The sequence below is a fragment of the Nyctereutes procyonoides genome, unplaced genomic scaffold (assembly GCF_905146905.1).
Source record: "Nyctereutes procyonoides isolate TBG_1078 unplaced genomic scaffold, NYPRO_anot_genome, whole genome shotgun sequence".
In the NCBI taxonomy this organism is placed as follows: domain Eukaryota; kingdom Metazoa; phylum Chordata; class Mammalia; order Carnivora; family Canidae; genus Nyctereutes; species Nyctereutes procyonoides.
In genome coordinates this window covers 4184047-4199943 of record NW_026575136.1, presented here as the reverse complement: position 1 = coordinate 4199943, position 15897 = coordinate 4184047, and the positions used below count along the sequence as shown (strand labels likewise).

General features: G+C 34.4%; 1 protein-coding gene across 1 annotated transcript in view; it reads left to right on the top strand.

Moving 5' to 3' along the window:
- LOC129495604 (low-density lipoprotein receptor-related protein 1B) overlaps positions 1 to 15897 on the top strand; it is a 1831349-nt gene that overhangs the window by 1488898 nt on the left and 326554 nt on the right. Inside the window, exon 42 of the mRNA XM_055303278.1 lies at positions 14563 to 14752. Within this exon, the coding sequence (XP_055159253.1) occupies positions 14563 to 14752 (190 nt within the window). The remainder of the gene's footprint in view (positions 1 to 14562; positions 14753 to 15897) is intronic.

Genomic DNA, 15897 nt, shown 5'->3' with positions numbered 1-15897 from the left:
AATGACATCCCTGAGTTATAGGCGATACATATATTAAAAGCGACAGAAGAAGGATTCTTCTCTTTTTATTAAAAAAAGGCTCTTTTTATTAAATGCTCTAAGGAGTAGGTCAGGACCTCTTAGCAAGTGTTGGTTAGAATATACAGTAAATTCTTTTGGCACCCTTGAACTTTCTCAAGCTGGCACTTTAAGGGGATTTAGTTCATTCTAAGGATGCTGCCTTTGAGCTGTAGGAAAAGAGGTTAATGTTTGTTTAGTTCTTTAGCATGGGGAGAGGGAGTGAATGAAATAATTTGTGCTGAGAGTCTACAGTTTTTTGTTTTTTTGTTTTTTTTTTAAAAGATTTTATTTATTTATTCATGAGAGACACATAGAGAGACAGAGACACAGGCAGAGGAAGAAGCCAGCTCTATGCAGGGAGCCTGACATGGGACTCAATCCTGGGTCTCCAGGATGAGGCCTCAGGCTGAAGGTGGCGCTAAACTGCTGAGCCATGTGGGCTGCCTGAATCTAAAGTTTTTAAAGGCCAGGGTTGAGGGCTAGTCCAGAAGAGGGCTCAGAAGAGATTGGCTAAGAGAGACTCTGTCATAAGATAGTGTTTTATAGTTGAAGCCATAAGCTGTCTTCTGTTCACTAAGAGCCATGGGGATCACTCATAATGGGAAATAGGAGGAGAGAGCTGTAAGAGAGAGAGACAAGAATGTACACAATTATGAAAGTCAAGCAAGGAAAGAATTATGGGAAGAAATAAAAAGACTGAGACACTGTGAAGGTGACATATAAATCACCATGATGTCACTGATGTGTGCTAAGGAGAGCAAGAGGCCAAGCTAAAGTTGTACTAGATTAATTTGGTCCATAATTCTTCCTCTTCCTCCAATCATCTTCCATATTCTAAAGAGAAGTCAAGAAAGTAAGTTGAAGAATGATCCAGATTTAGAGGAAAGAGAGAAAAACATAAAAATTGAGGCTAGTAGTAAAGATATCATTAAATTGGTTGACCATGTTGATCATTTTTGGTAGGCCACCTATCATAGTCTGAGTACAGTGATTAATTGTATGATGAAAGACAGATTTCATACTCAAACTTTGGGGTACAAACATTATGTTCAGTTATAATGAAAACATTGACAAATAAGAAGGTAAGGGTTGGGAGAGGATAACAGCCAAATTGAAGCCCAGAAGTGGTATTGTTGAATGTGACACCTATTGAGTAGAGAAAGTCATAGCAGTTGAGAAATACTAAGGATTAATAAATAAAAGGCCTGATAAATAAAGTTACGTCACTAAGGATGATGACAATGGAAATGAGGGTAGGAAGTGGGGACATTTTAAAAGCATATTCAGAGAAGACTATAAAAACTAAAGCTAGTGAGAAATATAAAATTTAAAAATGAGTTGCATAGACTCAAATGATTTCATTAAAAAGTAGGTGGAAATTTGAAGATATTTTAATTAAAATGCTTGTGTGACTTAAGGAAATGTGATGATGTAAACTTGCTCAGAAAATCATATGTACCTCCCTGAATTTTTGTAATTCTTATAATCTACACTATGTAATTTGGCATTTAATTAATAGCAAGTTAGTGGGGACAAAAAAAAAGGTTTTCTTCTAGTAGATTCTAGTGTCCTCCTTTTTATGTATTTCCTTCTTTATGGTGCTGAGGATATAGTGAATACTCAATAAATAATTCTCCTTGCTTGTAATTGGGATAATTGCAGGGAATTCAATACTATTGTTATTTTACTTTAAACATTAAATGTGTGTATATTTATATACCTTCCACTCCATTTAAACATGTGTAAAGCAATTTAATTTAATTAAACCACCTTTCAATGGGGGATATCTACTAAGGCGAGCCTCTGTATTTCATATTGATATTTTTAGTTGGTAGGCTAAATGGCTTTTTTGGAGGGGTGCATTATGGTATTTTGATATTGTGTGCACAGGGGTGCCTGAATGGCTGAGTCAGTAAAGCATCTGACTCCTTATTTCAGCTCAGGTCATGATCTCATGGGTCATGAGATGGAAGGAGTTGCTTGAAATTCTCTCCCTCTGCCCATCCCCTGCTAGTGCACACACTCCTCTAAAATAAATAAATAAATCTTTAAAAGAAAATTTTGTGTTTATGTACAATGTATAGTATTTCAAAGTAATCTTGCTATACTATGCAACAAATATATTCTCAATATATCACCCAGTTTTTAAAGGATTAGAGAATAATCTCCCTTTATTTAAATAAAATTCTTAGTATTTTTTTGTATTGAGTTGAAGGCAAAAACAATATTATTTCCTAGAGATCAAATATTTCTTTGCATCTCTTAAGTTCCTTTTTATTTCCAGTAATAGTTTCCATCCTTTTTCTTTGCAAAATTTGGCCATAGAGAATTAAGCCCCTTTTCCACAATGCCTGTCATCTGGAATAGCCTTTCTCTACATTCCTGCTACATAACTGCTTATCTTAAAAAAAAAAAAAATCACTTCTACTCAGTCTTTACTTCTTTTCCTATGTCTCTCTATCCTTGTTTCTTTTTATGTAAAAATTTAATATTTTCTAATTGCTTAATTTTCCAGTAGTCTCATACCTTTTCCACCTAAAAGATTATCAAATACTTACATTATCAACCTACAAGCAATACTAAGACTCAAAGATACACTATGTTGTTTTTATGTATGTATGTATTTATTTATTTATTTATTTATTTATTTATTTATTTATTTATGAGAGAGAGAGAGAGAGAGAGAGAGAGGCAGAGACATAGGCAGAGGGAGAAGCAGGCTCCATGCTGATGTGGAGCCTGATGTGGGATTCAATCCCGGGTCTTCAGGATTGCGCCCTGGGCCAAAGGCGGGCACCAAACTGCTGCGCCACCCAGGGATCCCCACTATGTTGTTTAAATGGTTGAACTTATTCTAAAGGATGAGTATAGATAATCTGAAGACCAACTTCTTATAATAAAGAAAATATTTTATATATACAAATGTAGATTGTATTCTCTTAGAGTTAGAAACCTACTCCTATAACAACTGTCATTTCTACTTTACTTGTAGAAAATGGAAATGATAATTTATTCAACAGGCATTAATGTTGCTAAGCATAATTGGTTATAGCCTTGTTTAGAACAATGCAATTAATAATAATAATGATAATAATAATAATAATAATAATAATAATGCTGACTTCTATTAGCCCTTTGTACTAGGCACTATTTTTAAACCTCTACATATGTTAACTCATATAATCATCCCAAATGCCTTATGAATTTGGTACTATAATTATTCCCACATTACAAATGAGGAAATGAAAATACAGAAAAATTAAATGAATTGCCCATAGTTGTATAACTGGTAAGTGATATTTCAGGGATTCAAAACCATTATCTGAATCCAGAGTTTGTGCTCTTACTTATTACTGTGCATGTTTTCTAATATATTTGGTCTTACACATATAAGAATTAAAATATGAATACATAGATTCTGCCTTCAGTGGATTAATATAGTAGAAATTCATATTGATTTATTCCACATATAATTTCAGTTGCTTTTTCTGTGCCTGGAACTTTGTTCAGTGTTGGGGATACAACTGAGAACAAACCACTTATATTTCCTGCTCTTATTTCAATGTGGTGACAGACAAAAAGAACACAGATAGGAAGGGGCAAAGAAAAAGAGTACATAAGCACATAGATGCTTCTATGGGAATAGATCAGATAAGATAGGGGACAGAGTTGAAAAGAAGAGGACTCTAAATGAAACCTTAGATAATACCTGTATTTTAGAGGTTGGGTGGAAGGGTTGCTAGCAGAGGATTCTGGGAAAGAGATAGCCAGTGAGATAGGAGAGGATGGGAAAGAACATGTCAAACAAACAAGCAAACAAAGAATAACTCTTGAAAGGGTTTCAGGAGGAAGGCAGTCAACAACTGCTAAGTAACTAGATAAGATGAAAAAATGCATGGATTTACCAATTGAGAAATTGCTGGCTATCTTAAAAAGTGTAGTTTCAAGGTAGTTATAAAAGATGTCAGATGATCTGGTAAAATGGGAGACCTTTATGCTGTAAGAAAGAGCAGGGGACCAATGCCCTTGATAAACAGCACAAGTAGTGGACTTCCCTGTTTTAGGAAGACATTCATTTCTCTTAAAGGTAGGGGGCAGGATACAATGGAAATGGATCTGTAGGTTTGATGGGAATCTATGGATATATTTCTTTTCTTTTCTTTTCTTTATTTTATTTAAACACAATTTGTCAACATATAGAATAACACTCAGTGCTCATCTCATCATGTGCCCTCCTTATGGAATATGTTTCTGATGAATTTTAATATCAAATACAAAATACTTTGGAAATCCTGTACCTAATTTAATTGATTCCACTATTTTATTTTTTCCATCTAATTTTGTGCTTTCATCAAAGAATAATAGTATCTATTTAAAATATTAACAATGGAACACCTCATAAGTCAAAAAATTATGAAATGGGAGATTACTATGATATCAATCCCTTAAATTTATTCACTTGATAGTGTAAATGAATTTATATTCAAATTGTTAATGTCTTCATGAAATCTGCAATTAGAATTAAACATTTAGATTCTTTATATTTTTTAAAGATCTCTTAATTTGTTAATCTTGTAACTTTTTTTTAAATTTTATTTATTTATGATAGTCACACAGAGAGAGAGAGAGAGAGAGAGAGGCAGAGACATAGGCAGAGGGAGAGGCAGGCTCCATGCACCAGGAGCCCGATGTGGGATTCGATCCCGGGTCTCCAGGATCGCGCCCTGGGCCAAAGGCAGGCGCCAAACCACTGCGCCACCCAGGGATCCCTAATCTTGTAACTTTTTATTGGATTCCTAACAATAAATGTTCTAATATTGAAAGGCAAATTCAAATATGAATTTGAATACTATGAAGCATTTCACTTGGGATTACTATTGAAAAGATAACCCCTCAAAAAGACATGTTGCTTTATATCTTTGCTTAGTTTTTCTGTACTACTACAAATGACTACTTCATTTTTTTCTGAAGAGAACAAACTATTATATATTAAAAGCTTTTGATTTATTTTTAATTTTTAAAATTTATTTATTTGAGATAGAGAGCATGTACATGCAAGCGTGGGGAGGGGCAGAGGGAGAGAAACTTCAAGCAGACTCCCCACTGAGTATGGAGCCTGAGGTGGGGCTCATCAGAACCATGAGATCTTGATTTAAACCAAAACCAAGAGTCAGACACTTGAACAATTTATCTGCCCAAGCACCCGTACGTGAAAAGCTTTTAAAAGGAAAAGGGACTTGGAATCTAAAACTCAGGACAATTTATTGTTACTTTTGATTTTTTAAAGCCATTAAAAATATCTCATTTATTATTTAAATATATTTGTTCTAAGTATTATAATCATTCAGAAAATAATTATTATTTAATTTTAATTTTTCCATATAGCTAAAAACATAGATATTGTATCAAGTTACTTACATACATATGATAGGTAAAGAAACAAATTTAACATTAGAATATGGAAGGTTAGTTTGCACTGAGTCTTATATGTTTCAGACCAGTCATCTGATACAGTAGCTTTTAAAAAGCCAAGAACTGGGGGATCCCTGGCTCAGAGGTTTAGTGCCTGCCTTTGGCCCAGAGCGTGATCCTAGAGTCCTGGGATCGAGTCCCGTATTGGGCTCCCTGCATGGATCCTGCTTCTCCTTCTGCCTGTGTCTCTGCCTCTCTCTCTCTCTTTCTCTCTCTCTCTCTCTCTCTCTCTCTCTCTCTCTCTCTCTCTCTGTCTCTCCTGAATAAATACATAACATCTTAAAAAAAAAAAAAAGCCAAGAACTGGCAGAGCCACAAAGGATGTCTGGAATAACATTTTCTCCACTCCACTCTACCCCACAGAAATCCATCAATAAGAGAGAGCCAAGAAGCCAAAACAGATAATTTTGCTGTGAAACAGAATGGCATAGAAGGCATGGCATTGATTCAAGTCAGAGGTCTGAAATCACAAACTAAAGGGTCATATAAAAATAAACAAGCAAGGAAAAAAACAGGCAGAAGGCAGAATTAGGCAAGAGATAATTGTTGTAGAAGATGAGAGAATCCTGAAGGAGTAAGTGAGACTCTGAATCAGAAGTGAAGTGATGTTAGAAAAAGAATGGCTATCAGTGATGTTAATGAGATATCTGAAGAAGGAAAGGCAATGCTGAACAGAGGAAAAAGAAGAAGCCAAGGAGGATGAGGGGGAGGAGGAGGGGGAAGAAAAAGAGAAGAAAGAGGAGGAGGAGGACGGAAGAAAAAGAGAAGAAATACATACACTATTGGCTCAATAAAATGCTAGACTTCTGGTGCAGAAGTCAACATTGTAACTACTCTTAACTGGATTCAACTTAGAAGGCCCTAAGATTAGCAGAAGCTACATGTATGTGTTCAGTCTGATTAATTGTGCATACCACATTTATTATTTAACCAAACATGGACAATTGACAGATGTACATCAAGTACTTTCCATGAAATGATTAATTTGCCGCTAAAGGATAGCTCTCAAGCTGGATATAATGTCATGCTTCTCTTAAGGACCATGTATATTTATACTATTTATAGATACCCAAAGCCCTCATCTCTATGCCTTTATCAAAGCTGTGTTTTTAAAACTCTCATCTTTTCTTCCAGAAAAAAAAAAAGACCACTTTCTGTGGCCCATTAAAAATAATAGAAAGAAGTAAAGTATTAATCATTTATAAATTAGTATTTTTTTAAATTTATTTTTAAAGGGGTTGCAAGAAAGAGTTTTATTTTTTTACAAGCCTAGAGGAATGAGGACAAAGCCTCATTTTCTCCACAACATCAAGAGGTCTCTCTGTACTGTCCATCAAAATTAAATACAGCTATACAGATAGGTATTCAGCTTACATTACCATGTCTTTCCCTCTTTCTGAGACTGGAGATTTTATGATCTAACAGCTTAAGGACAGGGTATGTAATAGTCTCTTGGCAAGTAGATCATCTACCGTAAATCAGCTCTGCCCTTGGTCCAGTTGGGTTCCAGCTTTACCCTAGTGCAACAATGACACTGGCCACTCACTGCCTTACCTCTGTTACTCTGTGAAGAGTATTATTTACAAAAGTTATGTAACCAATGAATAGGTGAGGATGGCCTTACACCATGGGAACACATATCTAATGGGATATTGAGAAACTGGATCTTAGTTTGGATAAGAAGGCCTCCCTTTATCTTTGTATGATATTAAAAAATTATTATCTGTTCTGTTTGTAAAGGAATTGATGTTGAGACCATTTTGTATTGTATGGATTGATTAAGAGAAAAATGTTGGATTTTATCCAGACACTTTGGAAATAGGTAGAGACACCTGCTTCTCAAGAATATTTCAGTTGGTAACTTTGGCCTGAAGATTTACTGCATTCTCACAAAGGAAATGCGGATAGGTTCCAAGTGATTTTCTAATTATATCTCTCAAAGAAAGGCTGTACATAGAAGGTCTCCCAGCCTTTCCCTGGAGGGCGAAGTATGACATACTTGAGTGTTTTAGAAACCTTGGAGTTTATGTTTTGCCTGGAAGCCCTAGGCATTCCGATGTTAGTTTAATCTTCCTTGAGTCAGTACTTATCTCCAGTTACTCCTGAAGGAACAAGGAACGACACAACTATAATTAACCATATGCTCATTTTTTTTCATGGTTTAAATTTCTTTGCTTCCATTAGTGGTGAAACAAGATAAAGGCATTTGTTGAGACATGTCTGAATTTATAAAATTTTCAGCTGAATTTTAAGTTCAGGTAGAAACTAAGATCTTTAATGTTTTTAAACCTGAAAACACACACACACACAGACACACACATACAAGATTAAGGGGAAAAAAATACAGTCACCTAAAAGCTTCAAGCTGTTTCAATTTGCTTCAATACTCCCTTAGGGAAAATAATTCCTCTTTTTTTCCCCCTGGCAAACCCAAGTAAATAGTCCTGCTCTGTTATGCAACGTAAAGCAGGTACTGTCTTCTAACTTGGAAATAGTTGAGGTATTCTGGTTCCAGCTAATTAAAACCACTTTTGGGATAATAGTGAATGCTTATCTTTGTTCAAGATAGATTGCATGATTGCAAACAAGTTTGTTTTTAGAAAGAAAAACATGTTTTAGTACTCTTTTGAGGACAAAAGAGTAATGTAAAGCAATTACCCGTTCAGATCCTTTGAATGGGTTGTATCTCAAGAGGGATGAGGGCCTGAGGTTAACCACATTCTTGAAAGATATTTTTTATAATATTTTGTGCATAAGAAAGGTCAAATTCAGGTAGTCAAACATGGAGCAGTTGCCTAGGTACGTTCATTCACTGGAACCCCATCTTTAATGGCTACTTGGATTGACATCTTCTCTCCATTACATATTGACTAGCTATTTTTGTACATATCAGGCTATTAGTTTTGGTTTATTAATGCTTGCCATATTACTGAACTCTTAATAGTTTTCCAGCAGAACCTTTGTTTTCCAGGTATTTAGTCACAAAACAATACTTTCTTCCTAGTAGAATTGTCCCTTATTTAAACCTGTAGACTATCATATAGATTTTGATTTTTTTTTTTTTAGTTTTTAGTAAATCAGACTAGTAAAATATGTTGAGGTTTTTAAAAGTAAAGTATATAAGAACATAAAGATTTGGGGCAAAGTGTACAGATAAAAGCTGTTGCTGTAGTTTAGATGTGATCAGGGTTGCCATTTCCAATATTTGGCAGTCTCTAGTAGGCTATTTCCAATCTGAATGAATATCAGAAAGTTCAGATCTTACCCTGGCCAGTACCCTCTACTGATACCTATTAGGTATGTGATTTGTTAATGTCCTTACATAGTCTGAGGAAACAAAAATGAAAGCCTATATCTGAAAGATTTCAGATAATCATTTTATTTTATTTATTAATGTAAAAACAAAAATGTCTTCAAACCAGAAGGTGGTAGTCCAATTTATAGTAAGCAATCTACATTAATATCTATTAGAATCAGTTTATCAGTTGAATAGTTAGAAAAGGGAAATAACCCACAGAGTTAATCATTTGTAAAGTATTTTGGTAAAGTAGACTCAAGAGAAACTAGCAGGTATTTTAATTTCCTACAGTATCTGATGAAGGAACAGAAGGCTAGCAGAGGACAAAGTACAAGCTGACACTCCTCTAATACCCCCTCACTCCCCAGGAGGTGGGATGTGTGTGACATTCCTCAGGCACTCCTGGCTGCCATAAAGCTAAGGGAAAGGAAAAACAAATAGTTAACTTATAGAGATTGTAGTCCTATAGACAGGAGTCTCCCTCAGTTTAGAAAATGTCTTAGTGATTTGCAAGAAAAAAAAAAAGCATTCTTATCAATAACCTAACTTCCAGAAAGAAACTCCCAAGTATCTTAATGTTAATGCTTTACTAGAGGGAAAAACAACCTTAATTTGACAATGACAAGGCCTCTAATATCTCATAGGTCCTCTTTAGCATACAAAAATTCTTTTGAAAATTTCCCTTTTCTTTACCTTCCCCAACTCCCAAGTATATAATCAGCCACCCCTCACAAGCCAACCCCAAGCAGCACCTCTTCCTGCCCACGGGTCCTGTCCCCGTGCTTTAATAAAACCACCATTTTGCACCAAGGACAGACAGCTCAAGTATTCTTTCTTGGTCGTTGGCTCTGGACATCACCCCACTAAACCTCACCTATATTCTAAAACTACATCAGTATCCTCACTGGCTAATAAAATTAAAACACCCATTTTTGTCCACTGACATCATATACTATGCCTAGCAACCCTGTGGCTAGACTCATAATAGAAATGCAAATGTTCATTAAATTAGACCCTAAATTATATCCAATTTATTGATGCTTATTCTCATATTATTTTATACATTTCCTTCAAGAGTGCTCCTCGTTTGATCATCCATATACCATTTCACTCATTTAAAGTGTCTATTACTATTTTCAGAGTTGTGTAACCATAATAACCATCAATTTGACAGTATTTTCCACACCCCACTCTTCAGGAAAAGCTCATACCAATTAGCAATTACTTTTTATTCTCCCGCCCCATGCTGTCTAACCAATCACTGATCTATTTTATGCTTTCAAAGATGTAATGTAAAGGGAATTGTAGAATAAGTGCTCTAATGTGACTGGCTTCTTGTACTTAGTGTACTATTTTAATGGTTCATTCATGTTTTATCTTATATCATTTTTTCTTATTGCTGAAAAATATTCCATTGTATAGATATACCACAATCCATTCATCATTCAACAGGTGATTGATATTTGGGCTAGTTCTGCTTTTGGCCTTTATGAAAAAAATTGCACTGAACATGTGTGTCCATGTAGGTATACATTTTCATTTCTCTTGAGTATGGATCTACTAGTGGAATTATTTTGTCAAATGGTAATTATATATTTAACATTTGAAAAACTGCCACACTGTTTTCCACAGCAGCTGCACTATTTTATATTCCCACCAGCAATGTATGAGGGTTTCACGTCTTCCACATCTTTGCTAAAACTTGTTATTTTCTTTTAAAATTACAGTCATCATAATGAATGTGAAGTATGATTTTGATTTGCATTTCTTTGATGGCTGATAATATCAAACATGTTTTATGTTTTATCACCCATTTGTATGCCCTCATTTAGTACCTCGGTTGAAAATTGAACCTGCTCTCTGTCCTTAGATCCTGCAGACAAAATTAGGGTGCTTTATACTACTGATACAATTTCAAACAACAAACCTTCTGATACTTCATGGCTTTAGTAAATAAGCCAATGAGTAAGAGAATAGGATACTTCCAACAAGAGAGGCCTTGATGATGCTTTGCAGTTAGAGCATATCTTTGTTTTTATAGCACATCTTTAAAATAAATATTATTTTCCTGTTAATTTTGCCACAGGATTTAATCTGTGACTATTGTTCCAGCCAGATGAATGGCAATGTTTTGTACCTGTAGCTGCCTCCCGGGAAAATCTTTCATTGCCTTTCCCATTCTGTAAGCTCTTATCCTGAACACCATAAAGACAAGAAGGAGCTGTTGCCCCGTCTTGAGTGGTGATGAGATGAATGTGTGTTATTTATGAAGTCTTCTGGGTAGCTGTCAGAGTAGTTACTGGTGTGCCGGGCTGGTAGGATCAATTTCCTTGTTTATTTATGTGGAAATTAGAATCCAGGAAATGAAGTATAGCCATGGTTCTGAGCTACTTGCCTGCCTTGTATTTTTTAATGAACTGGCCTCCTCTTCTTACTTCTACAAAAACATATCAGGACCTCATTCATGCTTAGCCAAACCTAATTCCCAGCTCAAAGAAGGATGAAGGAAAGAGACCTCTTTCACTTTTTTTTTTTTTAATAAATGCATGGAATAGGAAGGTAGTATTTTTACTTGGTTGTGCATCACACTTTCAATATAATTATTTTGCTGAGGCAATAAGTATGGAGTTTCAAAAATAAGACTGATATATGTCAGAAAGATAATGCCCAATAAGTGATATATACATATATATATATATCAGAGTTTTATATATATATAACATATATATAACATATAACATATGATATATATATCAGATATATATATATATGTATATATATATATATATATATATATATATATATATATATATATAATGCCCATTCTCAGTCCATGAGTTCCAAAAGATGTTTAATTCTGTTTAATATTTGAGGGCTAGTTTACTGGATAGATAGGCATTTTACTTTAATTTTCAAACTACATAATTATCTTCCAAGACAAGTAACTCATAGTTCTTATTCTACCTTAATGTTCAAATATACACACATATACATACACACACAAACACCCAGGAACCCACATTGTGTGAAATAATCATAAAAATGACATGAATGTCTTATCTCAACTAAGATATTTTTCATGATTTTTAATTTTATAGATGTCTTTAATTGGCTCTATTAATGACAAATAAAATTTTTATAGAGAGATATCTTTTTGAGAAAAAAATGCATTACTGTAATACTTTGTAATGTAACATCAGACTATGATTAAGTGTACTGTCAGTAACTTTATATTACAAAAATAAAGTAAGAGATTGTACCTGGACAATGAAGTGTATTATGTATTCTAGTAAACCTGGACCTATATCATCTATGGAAAAAGACAGCTTCATCTCAATGGTGATACCAAGTGTTTTATTCCTGGTGTGCCAGGGGAAAGGTGGCTATGAAGAAGATCTGTGAAAACCAAGAGAGGGGGAAGATACAGAATGAGAATGGATGAATCTATGTAGATTTTTCCAGAGCTATGCCATTTCTCATTCTGTTTGTGAATGGTGAAGGAGCATAATGCTGCTTACTATAATAGAGTTAGCTTCATTTCTGACATGGTTTGAAAGTGTAAAAAATACAGCAGAATGGATAATTTTTTTAATTAATAATTAAAACGTCTTTAACCATTGTCAACCTCCCACTTCCTTACCTCAAGTAAGAACACCATGATTCATGTAAAAATAGTTGAACAGGGGGATCCTTGGGTGGCTCAGCAGTTTGGCGCCTACCTTTGGCCCAGGGCGCGATCCTGGAGTCCCCAGATCGAGTCTCATGTCGGGCTCGTGGCATGGAGCCTGCTTCTCCCTCCTCCTGTGTCTCTGCCTCTCTCTCTCTCTATGTCTATCATGAATAAAAATAAATATTTTATTAAAAAATAGTTGAACAGATTTTATTGTGATTGTATTTCATAATTTTCCTCATCATCTCTGGCCTAAGTTTCCCTACCCACATTAATTTCTTACATATTGTTTTGTTGAATGTTTGAGAGGAGGCCACTCAGAGTAAATTACCGGTTGTCCAATTCACCTAGAGTCAGACAAGTTGAAACTAATGAGTCATTTGTTTGATTCCATCTTTGTATAGTTGAGAATAGATGATAGGGGCTATAAACCCATCTCTAAATGGTAGTGCTAAAGAATACAGGCTTTTGGAAGCAGATGAACCTGTGTTAATAATCTTTAACTCTATCAGTCCTGTGACCATGGGGTTCAGTTTTCTTCTTAGGAAAAAAAAGAACAGTAAAACAAACTTCACAGAGTAGCTTTACAAATATATCGATGGATGCAAAATAGCACAATTCCTAGCAGAAAGACAGTGCCCAATAAATGGTAGCTAATAATTTTATTGTTAGTGGATTTTTCTCTGTTCTGTGTAGAAGAAAATAATGACAAAACTTACGTAAATGAAATCCAGTTAAAAGACTTTAATATTGTTTTGCACTCCCACTAAATCCTATTGATTGACCATGAAACTAAATATTTACCCATCTTAAACCTCAGAATAACCCTTTTTATCTACCTAATTTTAGAATAGCTGAATAATTCCTTTCAGGGATTCTTTGAGAGGAAAAACAGTAGAAAAGCTCTGCCTGTTATCATGCTAATTTCTTAGCATGACTGCCAAAGCTATATATATATATATATACCCTCTTCCTGAAATTAAACATCCTAAGCATAATAACTCTGAGAAAATAGACAACACAAAGGAAAACTGTAATAATTTGGTTATACTAAAAAAAGGTACTCAAAGCACCTCTGGAAAAAAAAAAAGAACTATCTTGTGTTATCCTAGTAATTAGGAATACAGTTCTAAGAAATAATTACTCTTGTTTTTCACATTGTCACTTTTATGTACTAGAATCTGTGTACTACCATTTATCTTCTCTGACAACATTTAAAGCATACATTAGCTGGTATTTAATTTCATTTTCTTTTATTTTTATATCACATTAGTTTAATAGAATCAAAGAACTTGCTACAATAACTTATTAAACATTCTCTACCATTGTTTGATAGTTGGAAGTGTGGTGTTAGATTTAGCTTTTCAATATTGTAGTTTCTGATATGTTTATTTTTCCTTGATGTCTTCAGATATAGTATCAAAATAAAGTTCATTATGATTATGTAACATGATTTTCAAAAGCATCTCTAAATTATTGCAGACTTTTTGAAAGTTAATGATTAAGATATGAAAAAAAGAGACACCATTTTCTTACATAAAAATCAATTGCTTATTTGAGATTTTTTTCTTGAGGGAGAGTGAGAAGTTTCAGTTTTTAATGATTTTGTGAGAACTGCTCTTGAGACAAGTATACCAGTTCATAGCTCAGTTTTTCTTTCTGTAATCAGCTATCAATTGTAGGCACCAAAATTATGTCTTTATTCTGGAGAGTTTTTGAATAAATGATTGTTAAAATAACATGTAAATATACGAATAATAATATATTCATTTATTCATTCTTGACAGAAAAGGCATTTAAGGTACTATATCTTTTTTTTTAAATTTTTATTTATTTATGATAATCACACAGAGAGAGAGAGACAGAGAGAGAGGCAGAGACACAGGCAGAGGGAGAAGCAGGCTCCATGCACCGGGAGCCGGACGTGGGATTCGATCCCGGGTCTCCAGGATCGGGCCCTGGGCCAAAGGCAGGCGCCAAACCACTGTGCCACCCAGGGATCCCAGGTACTATATCTTTTGTAGATAAAAGTGTAAATGTATTATTTTCCTTCCCCCAACAGATGTGGGTTCTGTTGAAGGACTTGCCTATCACAGAGCTTGGGATACACTATACTGGACCAGCTCCACTACCTCATCCATCACCAGACACACAGTGGACCAGACTCGGCCAGGAGCATTTGACAGAGAAGCTGTCATTGCCATGTCAGAGGATGACCACCCACATGTGCTTGCCCTGGATGAATGCCAAAAGTAAGAAACAGTGAATTGTTATTTCTTCATATGTCAAAGATTATCAAAATTATGTTAATTTTAAAATGAATTAACTTTTAAAATATAATTTTTCTTTGAAGTTCTCCTTTCCCAATTCATGAAGCTAATTCTTTAATAAGAGCATCGTTAATGTGAATAGTTAGAATTCAGACTTATGAAATGCTAGGTATCAACTCTGTGAGAATTGCAGCAAAAGCAAATGTAAATGATGAAAGGGAAAATAGAAACAATACTGTGTTGGAAAAGGTATTTGAAGAAGACATTAATGCATAGCTGATTGAAATGATAAATCTGAAAAAAGACTATTAACATGTATTGAAAACTAAAAGATATTTCTATAATCTAATTAAATGATTTTAACGAGTCTGTCCAATTGAAATATAGAGAAAATATAGAGAAAACAACAATAAATCTTTGTGTCCAGCTCTATTATCAAAAGACTTGACAGTCGTCTAAGTTGTTCACATGTGTTTGATGATATATTGTGCAGGCATTTATAATAATACTTATCAAGATTTCATGACAAGAAGAAATGCTCAGGCCATGATATAGAGAGAACAAAAACCAAAACAAATTAGAAGAAATTCATGTTTGAAGTGTATGCCATAAGGAAGCAATTGTATGAAAAAAAGAACAAAGTTGTGTTATATAGAACAAGGATATTTATGAAGTTCTACTTCCATATAGTAAGAAATTTGTTAACTACTGGAAAGTCCTTTTGTTCTTAAATTAATCAAATAACAGTCAGGTAACTCTGGCTTTCAGTAAGTAGAAATGAAGAGCTCTTTTTAGATGTGGTAAAGAAAAAATGAAGAATAAACAAAAACAATTACTGATAAACACTGACCCTGACCACTTGAAAGGAGGATTGCACAAATTCATCAGTGTGTGAATAACTACATCTGGATACTCTTCCAGAGCTAGAAATGAGATTAAATTTAATTCAATCAAATACCTTCATATTATAAATGAAGACTGAAGCTTGAGAGAAAGTTCCTCACACAGTTTTGGTGACTTAGTTCAGATGGACACAGGACTTCAGATGCCTAGGCAGAGCTGGTTCGGCTCACACCACTGATGTATCACAATACAGCTTCTTGTTAAATCAACTGCACTGATCTCGA